We start from the raw sequence: 21,003 nt of genomic DNA, 5'->3' as shown, positions 1-21,003 counted from the left end.
CTACATGCATTAAGCTTATTAGCTAACATGCCTACAAGTTCTACCACAGTGTCAGCTAAGGTTGCATTAATATCAATGTAAAATCTAACAGAAAAATTAAGGGAAATATGCTATGGATAGGCTCCCATATAAACAATGAGGCTAAGTTAATTAACAATAAACATTCATAAAGAGCTGTTGTAATGAATTGCTGACACCATGCAGTTTTAGTACATGCATGGAAAAAATTACAAGTTATTAAATAAATTACCCTTTTGGGGAACACTGAAAGTCTGTTACTATGGAATGTTATGCGAGTTTGTCAGTAATTTGGAGATTTTGTCACACTAAAAAAAAAAAGTTAATAAAGCGAATCTGCTCTTCTCCCCACATAAAATGCATGGTCAAATCCGTATTTATAAATTCACAAAACATTTATTTTGTAATGAATGTCATTAAAGCACTCAGTATAAAAAAAGTTTATTTCTGTCTTTCATATGACATTACACAAATAGTTGTATTACAAAAATGTTAACAAAAAGTGTATAAAATATGACATTTTACACCACAAAAACAGTACACAGTAGTTAATGCATTTTAATTTTATGTCATGATAAGCTCAAAAGTTCACTTTAATGAAACTCAAATGTCATGACTTGTTAACAAAGATATAACCTTATGCATAAACAAACCTTGTGTGAAAAATTGTTTTAAATAAACATTGAAATTACAACCAGAAAATACATAGTCATTCTTAAGCTTTTGCAAGTTAGAATATGTTGTTGAAAATAGTGGCTTTAGAAGGAATTTTTCTAAAGCCTTAGCAAGATGCCCTGGAAATATATCCAATTTATAAACACACATTATTTATATCATACATATATCCAAAATTTTTATCACAATCAACATTTTAAATATACATCATATAAAACTTAATATAGCAGACTGGAAAATATAGTGTAATCAAGAATAAACAAACTCTTTCACAAACATAAATTATAAACATTATAAATACATTTTTAAGAATAGCATAAAAAATCACATGGCATAATTACCTTAAATTTTGAAAATCATTATGTACATAAAATTTATCAGCATCAAAAATAACAATTTTGGGCCAATTACAGTATCCTTTAGTCAGTATCTCAGTATGTTGGCATAGCCAATTAGAGATAATGTGCGAAATTACACCTATATATTGGCAAGCTCTTTATTAATGCAAAGAATAACAAACTATGATGCTATGTATTAGATTATGTCAAAGAGTGTCTTGAAATTTGCTAACTGCCTCAAATTCTGTTTCATTAAAAATTATACGTTTTAGGCAAGCTAAAATGCATGCATGAAGAGAAAATTATTTACTACCATAAATTTTGTTTTTCAAGATCTTTGACATAATAAACATACATTTCTTCACAAAGTACATAAATTTATTGCTTAGATCAAATGCCTTCCTTGCTTGTTAGTCAAATAGTATATTGGAAAATCAGCCACTTAAAAAATTCTTTTATTTAGTTTGAATGGATAACCAGAGCACAAATTTGAGTAATTTTTGCCAGGGAAAGAAACCCTAATTTCAAACAATCTTTACTTCAGGATGGTAGAGAATGTGTTGGCATACAAAGTATTAAGTATCTAATCTGGTTTATTAAAGTACTTTTTATTTCTACATTGTGTAAACTGGTGTTTAAAATAAGGGAAGAACACACACACAATTTGGACATAATTGCTTATTGAGTAAAATGGGGGAAATTTTGAAAAGATGTTTAAAAACTTAATGTAAATGAATACAAAAATGGTACTTTAGTACAAAAATCAAACACATAAAATGCTTTGGAAAAAAAAAAAACTTCAAGAGGAACATTATTTCAGCGAATCTGTACATAAAGCACTTACACAGCATGGTGTTGTGAACTTTGAATGACAAATGTAAATATATACAGATGAAACTTCAGCTTTATGGAATTAATTCCAATTAGTATTCTGAAATATATTCACTAAAAAACCATGATAATTGTACTTTGGAAGGTTAAAAGCTCTTTTGCAACTGTATACGTATTTGAGTGAAATATAACATGGAATGTAATTCTTTACATGATATGTTAAAAAATATAAAATTCAATAGATGGAAAACAAATAGAATATGTTGAATGAATGTACATTTTGCAGCTTCTCTAAGTTTTAACATGTGCAATAAACAAAAGTAAAAAATTGCTGTATCTTTTTATTTTACAGATACTATTCATATTTGTATATTCTATCACCACTACCACTTTCTCTCTTAACTCTTGCTTCCTGATAATATATATTCAAATATATAAAATTTTCTACTAAAAATGGTCATAATACTGATATTGTTTCTAATTAAAAGATAAAAAAATCCCAAATAAAGTATCAAAAGTTTGTAATTACAACAAAGCTTTTCTTCTTCAGCTAATGTAATAGTTGCCTATGTTATCACAACATTCATTTGTTCTTTATATTATGAAACTTTGGCACATAGCATAATACCTTTGCATAATTTTAAATTGTTATACAATTAATTTATACAAGACTTCATTTTTAGTATAACACTGGCCATTTAACAGCACAAGACTGAGGAGATATAAAATGAAACAATGTTCTGAGTATCAAATGTTTAACAATAGAATTCTATATTTCGAATTGAGTGACTCACATTTTACCATCAACCAATAAATAAATAAATATATAAATAATAAAATATTTGGAAAAATAAAGTTAATTCAAATAAGAACTTCAATAATAAATAAATATTTGCTTGACTAGATAGCCATATAGTGTTTTCACTCAAAAAAGAAAAAACCTGAATCTTCACTATAGCCGGGCACTACTGTTAAAAGCCTAAAAGATTATAAACCCTCTTTTATACTCTACTTTTACACTCCTCTCTCAGTAACTCTGCATAAACTTTTTATGTGTCCTATTTCACTTTTAGATGAACTAATATGGAAATTAATATATTTCTCCCATGTGTCAATATCTAGTACTTTTCTACTACACATAAAATTACATCATATACTTAAGAAACTGAAATAGAAATAATTTCCTATAAAAACTATTTATTGACAGACGAAAATATTCATTAATCACTGTGAAACTCAGAATTTATTCATTTGACATATCAACCCTAGACACACGGACTAAATGCAACCAGAAAAGAACGTCTGCTACCCCTCCCCCCCCCAAAAAAAAATCTTTCACTCCACTTAAAAAATATTACATTAAAGTTCAATTATGATAACACATATCATCCAAAGAACTAACTTTACTTACTGCAAGCTCCCTGGGGAAGTGGAATGAGTACTTCAAACAATATGTCTTTGAAATACTGTTTGTTACTTAAAGCTTCTTAACTTTTAAAATCAACTCCTTGGCAATGCAGTTAAAATAAATATAACATAAAATAATAAACATGCTTTGCTAGAGGGAAGATTTTTAACATATATAAATCTCAGCATAAAAAAAATTCACAGTTTATATAAAATGATACCAATCAGCATGGTGCTGAATAAATCATTTTTATAATCTGATTTTTTAAGCTTAACCTCAGCAAATATACCCGACAGAAAAAGAAATTTTACGACAATGCTCATAAGAGGAAATGCTATCAGACCAACCTTCAAGGCTTGGTCTTGGTTTCTACTGATGGCCGTATGAATGCTTTTGGTATTTAAACAGGTAAGTAATTTAAATACATAAGAGGAAGTAACTTGGATTAAAATGAAGCACTGTGAAACAACTACTGCGTAATTAAATCAAGTTTATGCATTTCTGATAATTTTTTTATATAATTTTGAATATTATTTGCTTTGAAAGAAAAACGATTTTATGGCATAGAAATTACAATGAAGAGAGAATTCAAAATTGTCCAATATAAACATAAAATAACCCAAGAAATGGCTCAACCTATTATTATAAATTTCCAAAAATACAACATAACATCTGGAAGCTATTGCTAAGGTAATTTACCATTCAAGAGCAAAACAATACTCAATTTTAATAATGTAAACTAAAGTATGAAGAGATTAAAATTTTTATGCAGGAGAAACTGATCTTTTGAAAACATTGCATAACTTAAAGAAAAGACAAACATAAAAAATAAAAAAATAAAAAATAATTAAAAAAAAGATATTGACCTTAAATTCTTATTACTTGCATAGACACTAATTGAAAAATAACAGAAGTTTTGGAAGTTAGTAAATACAAATCAAGAAACAGAAAAAATAGAATACGGAGAAAAGGAGATTATTCACAGACAGACATCTTCACAAGAATTTGCAATTTTTACACAATTTAATCAAAAAATTACCCTAAATACACACTAAAAAAATAATGAGGTCAAGTCAATAAATAGGTTGCAAACTGTTGTTGAATAAGAAATACTCGTGATTAGTCCTTCCAATACTATTAAACTTTATACCAACTCAGTGAGCAATGCTACTGATCATATACTTGTGATTAGTCCTTGCAATACTATTAACCTTTATACCAACTCAGTGAGCAATGCTACTGATCATTAAGGCATGTCAATTGGATGTGGTGTGCTTTTTGTGCTGTGAAGCCATTTTCAGAGGACGTGGCTACGACTGCTGCATCATACTGTAATATAATGCTGAAGTTTTGGGCAACATCCAATCAATTTACCAAAAATCACAGGCCTACCGAGTTGCAGCATATTGTTTCATCGCAGTAATGACAGACCCTATGTGGCATGGTCATCTCAAGAAAGACTTGGAAAGTATGACAAGGTTCAATGCAGGCCACACTTGTGGATCTTCTTGGCATTGCTCACTGGGTCAGTGCAAAGTTTAATCCCACTGCTACCCTATAACACTTTTTAAAATTATTCATAGTTATTTCTTATTACCCCACAGCAGTCTGCAACATATACTTACCGACTTTCATGTTATGCTTGTAAATCATATAATGTCTTGAAATTTATGAAAAATTATCGTCGAAATGCTAAAATCTACAGGATTTGACTCATCCACTGCTAAATACAGATGTACAGTCAGTTTTCACATTTATGTAGTGCATATACATACATACACATCCAGTTCATTCAAAAACTTAAGTATTATAACATACATTTATTCCACACAGTATCTGTACATTTCAGTTATGCTTGTAAGTTATGGACAAGTTATAATTCGAGATAAATATGCTGAATAATTTTGACATGCATTATGCAAAAGCTGAATCTTAAGACAGTACTTAATGTGTTTTTTCTCTTTATCATACACCTTCTGAACCATTTCATAAATGTTCTGGTTAATTAAAGGATGCTTAGTTTGCTGAAAATTAAATGTTACATGCTCTTAAATAAATTCAAAATATTATATTTAAACAAAAGCTTTAAAATGTCTTGTTACAGCTTTCGCATTATCATTTCTAAACTGGTATTTTATATTCTTTTTTCCAAACTGAATTAATGCAAAAGTCAGAATTTAAAGAAAATATACAACTGTCACTTTTTGAAAGCCTAGATTAGGTACAAAATCATACAATTAAAAAAATTATATAATTCTCCCAAAAGCAGTTCTATACTTGGCAAACAATTGGTTAAACAATAAACTTTCCTCATTTACTAATTAACTATGACAAAAAAATCTTTGACAGTTCTATGTAGGATCAAAGCATACACATGTATAGCCCTATTAATGTATTTTCATTCAAAAAACAAGAGTTTATAAAATAATCAAAAATACTCTAGTATTTCCATCATTCATCAAAGCTCCCCCCTAGTTGCGAGTTATTCATTACTGATTCATTACTGGCTTTTACAGTAATGAATAACTCGCAACCAGGGGGGAGTTAGTTTCATTCTAAAATCTGCATCCAGTTACACCTTAAACTTACATACTCAATCTTAAATGCTTTGTGCAATTAAATTCCTACCAGCAAGAGAAATAGAATTTTTTTTATAAAAGTTTTAAGTTAGATATTAAACTTCTCAAAATTATCACACATTATTTTTCTAAGATTCATTAAAAAAAATTTGGGGTGTGGATTTTATATTCATATTAGAAATATTTTTGATATTCATTGTCATAGAGCACTCATCATATTCTATTTGTTTCTACAATGCAGGAAATGAAATCACTATGAACTATAACACTTTAAAAATAAAGCAATTACATAAATACACATTTGAACTTGCATACAAATAAGTTACTTTAAATATTATATCACAGTTACAGCATATTCCAGATATGTAATAATTGCTACAAACACAGCACAACAGTGTCTAAAAAAAATAAGAAATAATGCATACAAAATGAAATATAACATTCTTCATTTAAAAGATCACATGGAAATTAATCCATATAAAAGCCATAAAAAAGGGTTCCAGGTTATTGAACATAATCTATTGTATAACTCACGACGTACACCAGCAGTTACCTTGGTTCCAAGACACAGGACAGTAGTGACAGCAAAAACTATATTATGGAATAAAACAATGTAAAAACTTCCCAGCCAGTTGATTCGACCAAAATCTCCAAGAAGATCAAAATTGGTAATACCTGCCATAAAATTAACAAAATGCCAGAATGAATGAAAAGAACAGCCATGGAAGCATACATGCATAAATAATATGTAAAACACATCACACAGATAATATATAAGGTCTAGTGGAAAATTATGTCTGTTTGGGAAGTGAAAGAACATAATACATTTTTTGGTACCTAATATTTATGTACAATATAATTTCTGTTGTTACCTACGACCTCTTGCCTACATGATACTAATTTGTAGCATTTTGGTAATTCATTTGTTGGTCTGAATAGTAATTTGTGGTGGTTCACCCCCTCAAAAATTTTTGCCAGGAGAGAAACAAGTGTTATACAGAAGGTATTAGTAATGTGTGGGAAGTATGGTGTATATGGCAGAAAATCCCAGCCTACCTTTGCGATTTTCTGTTGAGTAACCAAAGCTGCATATAGTCGGGCATTATGATGATGCAGTAAGATATACTTCTTATTGAATATGGCATGCCTCTTTTCTTTGACTTAATCGAAATTTTCCCCAAACAGAGCTTTCCTTTGGGTTTCAAAAACTTGTAATATATTGGTCCTATGGACATCCCACCATATACACAGCATTCTCTTATTTATGCTCGAACTCAGTTTAGAGGTGAAGGAAGCAGGGGCTCACAGCATTTTCCTAACAATTTATTTCCTAATTTTCCTTTTGTAGGTAAACCACTTTTCATCCCCAGTTATCATCTGGTCCAAATAGGGTTCATTTTTATTCATATGATTTTTCAAATTTTTCTCACTTGACTCATTAGGCATCCATCTGGAATATTTAGCCCAATTCTACTTACCGAATATGGCCAAAATTGTTTGTTGAGCTTTTTCGCAATTTCCAGTGTTGTCAAAAAAGGATCTTGCTCTATCAAGATCTTGACAATATCATCAATCAAAGATGGCCATCCAGAGTGAGGCTTATCATTAAGGTTGAAATCACCTGCTTCAAAATTTTCAAACCATCCTGCACATTCCATCTGAAACTGCATCTTCACCAAAAACTCTTATTAAATTTCAACATGCTTCTGTAGCATTTCTTCCTTGTTAGGATTCTTACAAAATTATATGTCATATATAAATGTTATTGGTTGACATGTTTACATGATAACACATCTCAATAAAGCATGAGACACTTTTGTTTCAGTGAATTTAGAAAAGCAGATGTTTACAATGCAGTGATAAAGAGAGACAACTATATACCCAAAGGAACACTTCTATGTATGTTAAAACTTGAAATACCATCATCAGACAGAATTTTGCAGTAGACCATTATATAAACAAACATCAGTAAAAGGGTTACTCATAAAAAAACTTCATTTATCATTCATATTCATTACTTTATATAATTATTTATCATTCCTATTATTTTAAATAATTATTTACCATTCATATTAATTATTTTAAACAATGTTTAGAGTTGTGTTAATTTAGTTCATAATACTACATTAAAAGTTTTAATACTGCTACAATGAGAGAAGATCTGGGATGAGGAATTTCTCAAAAAGCATTCCATTCATCATACAACAGTTTCAAAACATATAATATCAGCAACTTTAAATTAAAGGTAGCAGCTCGATTACTTCCATACAACAAAGAAACACATACTTTATTACAACAAAGAAACAATTCTATACAGTCAATCAAAAAGGTTTTGCAAAATGTAATGCCACTAAATGCTTAGTATGAATAATATGGGAGAAATGTTTGTGACTTGACATCTCTCCAACCGCAAGAACAAATTAAATTTTTTTTTTTATTTTATTTGTCACTTACCTCGGAGTGAGTATGCACATTAAATTTAATCTGAAGTGGCTTATTTAGTCTGACAATGCAAGATATTCCCCTGTTTTAAAAATTTCCCCCAACAGGATTAACACGGGAGATAAAATTTGAAACTCTGTACCTTGTCGATCCCACTGTTGTGCCACTATCAATCCCACTGTTTATTACTTTTGCATTTTTTTCACATGGTCACCCTGTATTTTGCTGAGTCGTGTAAAAGCAACTTCTCATGAAATTCATAGTCTTCTACAGCACATTTGACTTTGCAGAATAAAGCACTTATAAGGGACCTTGACTATTCAGTCTGCTACATGCATGTATGCCTTTTGCTATTTACTTGCTACTTGTGTCACTCTTCTTTATGGCTTTAGGCTTATTGTAGTAGTAAAAAATGTTAGGAGCATAAAAAAGTACTGTTGGTTGGAAAACGAAAATAAAAGTTTTAAATGGAAAAGTTTTTATGATAGAACTAAACCCATAGTTCTTAAGGACATATGGTAGCTCTCAAATGTGCTGCAATCTGTTAGGTTCTGCTAAAAAGACAGCATAAAAGAAGGATAAACAATACATTTTCACTGTAATTTTTAATATTCTGAATGCCATGGTAATTTTCAGGATTGATTCTCAAAAGCCTATTTAATTTTTATCATAACATATTAGTTAAAATCTTAATTACAATACAAGGTAATCACCAAAAAGATATGGGATGTCTTCCCCCCCTTTTAAAAAAAGTTTTTCAAGTTGTTTTACAGTTGAAATATATGACAGAAAGTTCCTTATGGTAATCAAGAGCTGAATCCTACTCAGACATGCCTTGATCTGTCATCTTGCTACAGCAGAATCAGTAATGTGCCTGTAAATTCATCAGTAATTAAATCATAGCTGTACATAAAATGCAAGTTCAGCAACAACAAGTTATCTTGCAATTGATCCTTTTAGCCAGACTGTTTACTATGATCCTCATCTCCCAGATGAAATTAAAGTTAAGAAAAGAAAAGCTTTTATAAAATATGCTTTTATTTAAAACCCATAAAATAACTGTCAAACAGGAAAAAATAATTTATCATACTATTTAACGAAAACTCGAGATTAAATATCTTTACAAAAAATTCATCTACAATTTTACTACATGGGGCTTCCTTGATAATGATACACAAATAATTACTGTAATTATGATGCATTCAACAGTTGATTTGCCTTACTCTTAATATTTCCAAAGTAAATCATCCCAACTGATTCATCAAAAATTCAGTTCAGTGGGTTGAAAACTTTCCAGTAAAACTGAATTTTAGCTTACTATGAAAAGTATGAAATGAATTTACGGATTCACATCATATACAGCACAAAGTCTAAGATCCAGAACCATCTGGGACTGATGTGATTCTAGGTTTCAGATCATCAGTTTTAAATCCAGTAAGATGTCACAAAGAAATTACAAACAAATATATTCTATATTAATGTTTTTTAATAAAAAGGAATTTTGTAAAAAGAAAGGGTCCCCCCCCCCGAATCACCATTATGTGACATTAAAATGTGACACAAAGCCTGGATGACGAAATTTTCTGAATTTAAAACCATACTACTAATATTTGCGATTCCAATAGCCCTACCAAATCTGCAAGAGGGGGAAAAAAAAAAAGATTTGGGAGGGGATTCAGAAAAGAAAAGTGTAAAGGAATTTTTTGAGAAAACTGATACACTCTTGAATATTCTGAAACAATTAAGTAGGGAGAAGCTCTTATCATGAAAAACCATAAAAGACAGCAAATTATTAATTTAAAACAATTACAGTAGCTTTTTTGTATTTCTAACAACTGTTCCAGAAACTGTGCTTTGTAACATTTATTATCTTGTTTATTTTTCAAAATCAAAATATTCCCAAGTCACCATTATGGTAGTGGTAGTAGCGGATTTTCTAGAGAAAAACCTCAGGATTATTCCGAATACATGTCAGACTAGGAAAAAGCACACTTATTAGATAAACATAAGTTTAAAACAACAGCATAAAATCACAAGTGATAAAATGATAAACGTTGAAAAGAACAGTTACATAAAACTCAAATAATGACATGTATAAAGCAGAAGTAAAATCAGAAACAATATATAGTATTAAAATAAAGACACCACATGAAAACAAAATCAAATAATAAAAACCAGTCTATTTAAGGTATTGAAATAAGTTGTTATTTGTCTCTTACTCCATTATATAGTCAACAGGCAAGTCACAGTCACTAAAATGCTTCTTTAAGACTCTTAAAATACAGACATTCAATTAAAAAGTGACACACTTAAAAAACACAATCACAATATAAACAAACAGGTTCACTCTCAGCTTTCAAAGAGTAACTGTATAACTCAGGAGTGACCAATACTTTGGGTGCATTAACAAGACTACCTCCCTACAGTTTCTAGTGCTCTCCCAATATTACACTTTAGAATTCGCACCTTTTAATTATACTAAGAAACTGATTATCCCACAATAATTCTCATTTCTTTAACACTCTCTGTTTGATGACGAGTTTAATATCACTATAAGAAACAAGCTGATTTGAAACAACAATTGCAGACTTTGTTGTTGTATGCGAGTTCAGTTTCTTGTATATCAATGTGTCCGGTGACATAGCAATAAACAGCCATGGGTTTATAATTTTTATGTATTTTTTTAATGTCAATTAACATAGAATACATCAGAAAAGCTTTTAGACCATTAGATAAGTCAGTGTAAATTACAAACTATTTCAAACCATAACTTCAATATGAAAGTGAGAGCAAGATAATAAACAGCACTTAATTCAGCACTAAATATGAAAAAAAGCATTATGCAGTCATTTGACCTTGGTATGGTTTCCAATCATAAACAATGCTCCTACACGATCAAGCTCTCTTTGATCCAATTTAATATATGGGAATAAAACTGCTGTACTCATTTCTACGCTCAAGAAAAAACTGTCTGTATACATGAATGTTGTGGAAAACAAACATAAAACAAATTTTCATGTTTACCCAGGGTGGAATTTCAATAAGTAACTAGGTCTTCAGATTAGACAAGAATTATTTTTCAATCAATGATTCAGTTCTTTCAAAGAAGAATGGAAACACATTAAGAAGTTGTGCAGCGAATAAAAGGTTGCAACTGTCATCACGCTTATATATCCCAACAGGATGAGCAGATTGCAACATAATAGCAAAAACAATAAAGAGATAATTGTGTACATCTTAAATGTAGGGTTAAACGGTTCAAAAGAACAGTAAAACTTAACAGTTCAAAAGAATCAACATATAGGCTGTTGATGGGAGACATCTAGTTTCAACAAGAATATAGTTTCTAGACAGAATCTAGTTTCAACAGAACTGAAGACTGAGCAGATGCATAAACAACTGAACTATAATCCACTCTAGAGCAGACAAGTTAATGTGAAGCATGGACCAGTGTTCTGCATCCCAGGAGGTGTTTGCCAGACTTTAAAAATATTTTGTATCTTCATACAATTCTTTCTCAGTTTTAAAATATGAGAAAGGAAAGTCAATTTTCGATCGAATATCACCCCAAAAAACTTTGCTATAGTGCAACCAGAATCATTGATCCATTAAGAAGTAATTCAGGGTCAGGAAGGAGACCTTGCTTTCTACATAAATGCATGCAGTTTTTTGTTTCAAAAAACTAAATTCCTGTTCATCAGGCTGTTCCTGGATAGAGCTCCTCATGACAACTATTTTGTAGGTCATCCATATATGAAGATCCTAAAACTGTGGAAAGGCATTCCTTTAATACAGAGTTTACTTTTAAACTGAACAGAGTAGCATTCAACATACAGCCTTCAGGCACACACTGTTCTTAATCAAAAACTTCTTACAAAACAAGGTCACTCTACTTTGAAAGTTCTAGCATTAAAAAAAAATTCTGGATGAAAACTGGTAGGCTGTCGCACAAGCCCGTGCTGTAAAGATTATGAGTATATAGTTCCATGCCTTTTCAAAAACTTTCTGGATGTCAAAAAAGTCAGACAAGATAGTTTCTTCTCTTAAAGGCTTTAAGAATGGATATTTAAAAAAAAAAAAAGAAAAAAAGAAAAAAAAAAAAGCATGTTGTCAATGGTCGTTCTTCCCTTCTGAACACTGCTTTGATTAGGCAATATTATATTATACTTTTCCAAAAAAATACACTACATTTACCATTTTTTCAAACAGCTTATGTACACAATTCGTAAGTGCAATTGGCTGATTGTTCGAGGGATTCTCAGGATCTTTCCACGACTTAGCTACATGAATAACAGCCCTACGAGAATGGGAAATGTATGCTCTTTCCACACCAGACTGTAAAAAGCAAGAAGACAGTCAATGATTTATAGGATAGATGCTTCACCATTTCACAGCTCATGCATTCTAGACCCAGACTGGACCTATGTGTCTATAACAAAGCTCTCTTTAACTCAAGTATTATAACATCTCTCAAAACTGGAAGCGTTGAATCCAATGGGATTTCCCTCAAAGCCTAGCTTGATGGAAATAAAGGCAAATGAATTTCTGCTGGAAGAAATGGCAGCAAATGCTTATCAATAGTTTTTAAAATTTCTTCTGCGAAGCTTATCACTCAGCCATCTTTTTCCAGTCACCAAATTGGAAAGTAATGTCATTTTAAGATATGCCAAGAGAAAATAAAAACATTTTATTTAAACAGTAAATCTTAAATATAATTTTAATGTATTATCATTATTCTATGATATTTATCAATGTTAAATTGTGATATTTATGTTTATTAAAAAAAAATTAAAAATGTCTGAAAAAAATTATGTACACAAACTGAGCTTAAAATTGCCAAAATGTTGATAAGCAGATTTAGTGCTGCAGAATAAAAGAACTCAAATGAGTTCTTTTATTCTGCAGAACATGAAGTAACATGTTCTCTTCACTTGCAAAAAAAAAAAGTGTTATCATCAAAATGTTTATCTTTCAATTGTGGCAGGGCCTCACACCCAAAAACTTGAGTATCCACTATTTATATAAAAAGTAGAATACAATTTAATAATATCCCATGAAATATGTATTTGTTAATACATCACTGAAAGATACTCCTCCAAAAATTCACACTCAAAATGAGTCATAAAAGATAAATGTCAGAAGAGTAAAATTATCGGCCTTTTGGTAATTTTGCCTGTAAGGTCTTTAAGGAATCAAAAATCATTTCCAAAGAAACATCAGGAATTTTACGTACTTTTAAGTACTGTATGAACCCTAGATATAAAAATATGATGAATGAAATCAGAAACTAGGTATTTTTCATTCTAAAACACAGTACAGCTGTTGAAATTGCTAAAAAAATTAAAAGTTGGTCCACTTGACTCTTATTACAGTCATACAATGGTTTAATGGAGAGTAACCCCGGATATAAAAATATGACTGAAATCAGAAACTAGGTATTTTTCATTCCAAACACAGTACAGCTGTTGAAATTGCTAAAAAAAATTAAAAGTTGGTCCATTTGACTCATATTACAGTCATACAATGGTTCAATGGAGAAAAGTAGGTTTAAAACAACGAAGGAATCAGTCATCCATCAAAGCTAACCCTGCAGTAGTACATTAATAGAAAATTAAACGGTTTCAGTGATATGCTAATTTAATATTCTGCACAATTAAATGACATAAGTTTCTACATTGGCATTATTTTCTCCAGAAATTGTGAGAACAGTAATCAGTTCCATTTTTATGGCCACTTCACATAGAATTTTCTATAACTAAGAAAAACTTCTTAGCAAACTTTGGGGGGGGGAACTATTGTACTGCATTCAACTCTTTATATATTCAGTTTGGATTACAATACTGTCTGACAAAAAAAAGGGAGGACTAGAAAAGTGAAATATGGTACCGGAGAAATATTCACATAAAATTGCACATGTGCAGTAGGATCGATAAAACCTGAAAAATAAGCCTAAACACCGTGTTTTAGTCTTAACTTACATCGTTTAGTTTACTGATTATGGCAAAGCATTTAAGGGCTATCTGCCTAAAGGAAAGGATGCCTTCGTGGAGGAGTTTCTAGGAGAATTGGTTCATATATAAGTTACACATGGGGAAAACTATGAAAACGGCCACACAGCAACCCATTCACCGATTTTAGCCTCGGACCGAACTACCAATGTTCAGTAGCTTTACCACTCGGTTGTTGCTAGGCCTCTTAATTTACATCAATCACCCTAAACATTTCAAATATATTTCTGTGAGTGTGCTATATTTGGCTTGAAATTGTCTCTTAATCTCAATATTCAAATACAATAGACCATATTTTTAAAAAAAAATTGGAGGTATAGATGAAGAAATAGAGCATCTTATCAAAAGTTATTTGGAAACAAATAATGGAACAATAGTAAAGTTATATTGGTGAAAATATGAAAAGCTTAAAATTCAATCACTAAACTATTTGACTATGTAATAAAATCTACAAGATGGCCCATAGGTACTAATCATTTCAGATATTAAAAATTTCTTTTATTTTTAACATGTCCTACTCCTTCCAGCATTTCTAAACTTTAGTAAAATTATTTTTGCATTACTGATAAATTAGTAATCCTTTAAAATTCTAAATTATAGCATTGATAAAATTTATACGTAGTTTTTCAGAAAACAACACAAAGGATTTTTATTTAAAATGTACAGTGAAAAATACACTGATTTAGCTCTCTTATGCACTCATTTTAAAGCAATATATAAGCAGTTAAATTAAAATAACTTTCACAGTATTTTTTAAACAGCAACAAAGCACAAGTGACAAAAAAAATTTAAGACAACCTTTGTTAATAATATAATACATCGATTGATATAAACAGAGCAGACATGAAGATCAGTAACAGTAAATTCAAATAAAATTCTGAAGTTATTTAATAGAGATTTTTATACATGCATGTAATTTAAATGAAGTCAATGAATAATGTGTCAAAAGCAACAACACTAAGAATGACACATCTGAGACGTGTTAAATTCTCAGAATATACAAATGCTAAGACAAGCTGACTACTTATTTAAGTAATCTCTTTGCTTTGAATTAATTATTTTCGTTTTTACAGTAGAGACAGCTCACAGATAGTAGGATGCACAATGCCCCCAAACCACTAAATTCACAAAGACTTATATCTTTATGTCTTGGAAGTCTGCTCAATAACCTGTTTAAAAATCATACACATGTCAATAAGTATTACATTTTATAAATGCAAGACCAGGATGAAATACTTTCAAGATGCTTAACCACCCCCAAAAAAAAGTTTTTCTTACTTTTTTTTAAATGAAATTATACTATCTTCCTAAACTGTTTCAATATGTTTACAATGAAATAAATTCTGCGTTTAAAAACACCATATCAACACAATACAAACAACTGAAAAATATTTGTGTTGTTTAGTTACACTATACGGATTACCACAATAGTTTCAAAGATCTATAGTATTACAAAACTATCACAGAAATGAAGATGTAAAAGTCACAAAGCCATGTACAGGAATGTAAAGCCTGAAAATCCTAGTCCAGGAAATTTCATAAATAAATTTAGAAATGATGAAAGGAAGCAATCAATAAAGGAAAAGTAAACCACATCAATAATTAAGGGTACATTAAAAAAACATAACAAAGAATTATTCCACACTATTGAAGAAATCAAACTGAGCACTAATTCACTAAGCAGTATAGAACGTATTTGCTATTATTCTGTATACATTAATTTGTTATTTATAGTATATTATTTTTTCATTTTACTTTATTAACCTTAAAATAATTTTTATGATAAATAAATAGAAAAAACAATAAAGCAAATTACTGACGGTTACATAAATGAGTATGGCAAAGCATTCACAGACTATCTGCGATAACTTTCTGCAGAAAAGTTACTCATATTCATATTACAGATATATATAAAGCCCTAAATATTTATAATTCATTTACATTTTCTTTCAGTAAATATTCATAGTATGTTCTCAACACGAAAAAGTTAGTGATTTCTAGAAAGTTTAAATAGTAATATATACCTAAACTACGAGCTAATACAGGTAGAGCAGAGCTCAAAATTAACAGCACAGCACAGTTGCCAATAATTTGTGTCACTGATGTACCATGGAGCTTTGGTTTCAAGTGATGGAAGACGGGTAAAGAATATAATCCTACAATTGATGCACACCAAAGATATCTATTTTATAAATTAAGTGAAATATGTAAACAGATACAAAAGTAATGAAAAATACAAGAAAATTTATACATTTTTATGCTATACAATACGGATGTATACATACACATACAAATCTATTTAACATTTCATACAATTCCATGAAAAGCAATTTCTGGAAACATCTTTGCTTCATATTTTTACTCAGAAAATTTATTCACTGCAAACAGCATATTATCAGCTTTGAAATACATTCTGAGTGCAACATACAATGAGGTCTACCAAAAAAAAAAAAAAAAAATCCAATTTAAATATGCTAAGTTCATGACTTAAAAAGACATAATGCTATTAACATTTATTACAAGATCAGACGGTTAAAAAAATATAAAACATTACGATACGCTATTTACTACACCTTCTGTAAAAAATGCCTCATACCCATAAAATATTGTATTAACATAAATGCAAACAAAATCTAAATATGAAGTTGTGAATTAATGAGATATCAAATTATGACAAATTCTACATTAATGATGTAATTTATGAAACAGTTGTGTTGCTTAATGAATTACAGCAAAGCTTTCAAGAGCCATTTGCCTAACGGAATGCTAACCTTTGTGGAGGACTTTCTACAGGAAACTGGCTTATATTCACACCACATACCAAACAGCTAGTCTGTTCACCGGAATAGGGACCTGGGTCAAATGCTATCACTGAACAGCCATATCCACTTGGCTATTAATGAGGTGCACTGAAGAAATAAATCTACATTTATACCTCAGCACATGAGACTAATAAATTACAGTGAAGTACAGAATACATGACAGCCTTTGAATTTCCTAAACCACAAACAAAAAATTAAGCTCTTTCTGGTGAATCTGATGAATCAAACAAAAGGGCAACAAATTAAAAAAAAATTTTAGTCACATTTTCTGCCCAGTGAGTATAGTTTTAAATTAATGAATAACTAAATAAATGAAAAATTAGTAAGACATACTAAGACACATTATTTATTTATTTATTTATTTTTTAAGTACAAGAAAAGTAAAATTTCTTTAAACATAATTCTTGGTCTTTATATCACGTTTAGAAAATAATATGGAAGGAAAAATTTATTAAAAGGACAGTTGTATGATTTCTCTACATGAAAATATACATGCAAGGTGGAAAACTTTTCAATCTGAATTCTAAGCAGTATGCAATGATAACAGCCATGTAAAAATAAAGCAACAGAATCTAAAGCAGCCATAAACTAACATTAGCAAACACAATTCTAAACAACTTATGCTGATGCTGTTGCTGGGAGAAATGAAACTTTAACGCTATAAAAAAAGAAAAAAGAAAGCAATGGTCTATCATTTTTGAAAGCATTTCCAAATATTGAACTCTTGAAATAATTCACAAACATTAGCTTATATTTACTCTTTCAGATTCAAACATATAATAAACTAAAATGAAAGTAAGATGGCAAGACAAAAGTTCTGCTCAGGAATAACGGAAAACTTAAAGCCATGGTAACAGAAAAACATTGAAGCAACAAATATCTCAAAGGGGAAAAAATACAGCATTCCTGATCCCAATGCAGCTGAAGGTACCAGAGTTTTTAAGTATTACATGGTTGTTGCTTAAGATTACATGTAAAATTATCTCAGACTAACATGCAAACAGTGCAAAATGTGCAGAAATTTTACAATCTAATGAAGTCAAGAATGAGGAATAGTAAGATAGAAAAGTGCCTTCAAAATTTATGTTTTCAAGGATTGAAAACACATTAGTAAGGATACACTGAGGCAGTGACTTAAAAGCTCCAATAAATTATACCATAGAAACCACTCAATTAACTAAGATCAAATTTTACAAAAACATAAAACAAAAATTTTCAGAATTTTTTCCTACAAATAATTTTTTAATATATTCCATCCATGCATAATGCAGTTTTGCCTTACATAATGAATACATACATATGATTGTAAATATTTGTATTTTACACACTGTTATATCCTTTCTTACTTTTGTATATGAGTATTTGTTTCTTTCTTACTTTCTAATGTTTGTAGATGAGCTAATTTCTCAAATTTCTATATTTGTTCAAAATTCAAAGCAAAAATAACAATAATAATAATACAGAGTTCTCACCCAGCACAAATTACAAATTATTCATTCCCTTTAAAAGAATGGGCTCCATCTGATGGTGAAAAATTCTGATTAGACAAGACATAAGAGTAACTGTGATCATACTTCCTCCTTATTGCAGCAAGAATGCACACACAAAAAGCAAATATAGATATACTGGAAATCAAAACAGCTCAATTAACCAGCTTGCTTATTTAATGTAACTGAACACACTTGAGGAATGATGAAAGCTGGCCATCACTCATACCCATGCAGTTCTAATGAGCAAGAGCATGTGCTTCAAAAGTGAATAAGATATCATACAAACTGCTATATGACCTCCTTTTACCAAGACTACATAAATGTGTTACGATTTTCCACAGAGATAACAGATTGCCTTTGAGATAGACTCCATTAGATTGTTTCCATTATTTCTCCCAACCACAAAATACAATATGCATAAATTGTTTTCTAAAGTTGGTAACTATGAATAGAGTTTTTAAAACATTTGTTTTATTTTTCATGCCACAGTTTCATACCTAGTACTTTCAAGAGGAAAAATTCATTTATTCCACGACCATTTTTTGGCATATTATACCATTCCATATTTTGTTGAACAGTATAAATTTGCACTAAAAACTTCTGACTGCTTTACATGAGACTGATAATAATGCAGATAACTAGAATATTAAGAAGAACACCAGTGACCAAAAAAAAAAAAAAGAGAGAGAGAGAGAGAGAGAAACAAGTCCTGAAGAAGAATATTACTTTATAACGAAATGAGTTGAAAAAGTAAAATTGCAAATATTAAAACTCAACTTTTCTTGAAATGGTACTTGTAATGTTTTATTTTGTTCCAAGCAGTTGTAAATGAGCTGTGTGACAAATAATAGTGAATTCTGGAACATATGATGATGACTAAGTAAATGTACAAATTTTAAAGATTATGCATTTCATTAATATTTCATAAAACATCTGCTTTAACGCATAACCAAATTTGTATCCTGATCTTTACATAAGAATTCATTTCAAACAGTACTCAAAGAACTTCGAAGCAGCAAATTAATATTCCTACAAGATTTTAATTTCATGCAAAAATGAAATATGGTTTAGGGGAGTAGATGAACTACTGGAACAAACTGAACACAGCTTAAAATTCTGTTATAACCTGCATTACACCTATGATAACATTATTTATTAAAAATTCAGATCAAGCATTACAAAAGAGAGCAATGCTTAAGCTTTATAGCAAATTAATAATAAAAATGCTACCTTTATCTCAATCTGATGGTTCAAAACACATTTTTAAACCAAGTATTCTGAAACAAAGTAGTGAAATTAAAATAGTAATGCTTTAAAAGGATACAAAATAAGAATGATTTCTACAGCTGCTCCAAATGGACCAAAAGCAGAAAGTGAACTGATACCCAGAGAGAGGTTCTAAAGTGAGAAAAAATGTATGAAATATTATTAGTATAATTACAGCAGAAAAATGATGCAAATTTAAGAGCAACTAATACAACTTAAATAACAAACAAAATTTGCAGTATTCTTTATTTTGATTCATCTGCTAATTATACACAGTTATATAAAAATATACCTAGATCGGAAAGCAGAAGATTAAAATTTCCCAGCCTTTATTATTATTAACTGTGCTTAGCTCAAAGTATGCATTATTTCAGTTAACAAGATTATTTCATCTGCAGCTGTTATGAAGATTTAACACAATAAACCTTTATATAAGTACCAACTCCTAAACTGTGTCCTTTGCCATAACAGAATGCAAATACTTTAGCATGAGTACACCTAACATTGCTGTGGGAACTTCACAAAAGTACACACACGTCAAAATCACACAGAATCCAGTAAAATGTCTATTTAGACAGACGCATTGCTTATTTATACAGCTTTAGACATACAGCTCAGAGGCCTATTAATTGCCCAGGTTTATGGCTCAAGACTTTATGAATGCCCCAAGAGTAATCTATAAGCTTTCATGATCATTTTTTCTTTATAAAAACACAGGAAAATGGATATTAATGAGTATTGGGGAATTATGTAATTTCGGTATAGAATAATGAAGTTGGTTCAGAAGTAAGATTGTATATACTACAATATTGGCCATTAAAACTGCAACACCAGGAATGTATTCAAATAACAGAATATTTTTTGGATACATAGTGGAAAGAACAAGTGATTAAATTTACAGGAAATTAATATGTATAGGATCCTGAGAAATCAGTACACAGCAGCAAGCTCTGTCAGCAAAAACAGCATTTCTCTGCCTGGGGATGGAGTCACACAAAGATTGTATGGCATATATGGGGACTGCAGTCTAAACAGCTTCAACAATATGCTATAATAGTCCATCAACAATAGACAAACAGAAAGAAGTACAGGAGGCACCAAAACATCGCCATGGGCAAAACTGGTA

General features: G+C 30.1%; 1 protein-coding gene across 2 annotated transcripts in view; it reads right to left on the bottom strand.

Moving 5' to 3' along the window:
- Positions 1-442: 442 nt before the first annotated feature.
- lili (LMBR1-like protein lilipod) overlaps positions 443-21,003 on the bottom strand; it is a 119,995-nt gene continuing 99,434 nt past the window's right edge. For both annotated transcript variants that reach the window (XM_035368081.2, XM_035368080.2), the window contains 3 exons: positions 19,936-20,009; positions 16,324-16,481; positions 443-6,524 (listed from right to left, as the gene is read on the bottom strand). In XM_035368081.2, the coding sequence (XP_035223972.2) occupies positions 6,307-6,524; positions 16,324-16,481; positions 19,936-20,009 (450 nt within the window). In that variant the 3' untranslated portion in view covers positions 443-6,306. The remainder of the gene's footprint in view (positions 6,525-16,323; positions 16,482-19,935; positions 20,010-21,003) is intronic.

Source organism: Stegodyphus dumicola, chromosome X2 (assembly GCF_044657685.1).
Source record: "Stegodyphus dumicola isolate Sdum_Otavi_A_Nest chromosome X2, ASM4465768v1".
Classification (NCBI taxonomy): Eukaryota; Metazoa; Arthropoda; class Arachnida; order Araneae; family Eresidae; genus Stegodyphus; species Stegodyphus dumicola.
Note: the sequence above shows the minus strand (reverse complement) of the source record. Positions and strands in the feature narration are given on the sequence as shown.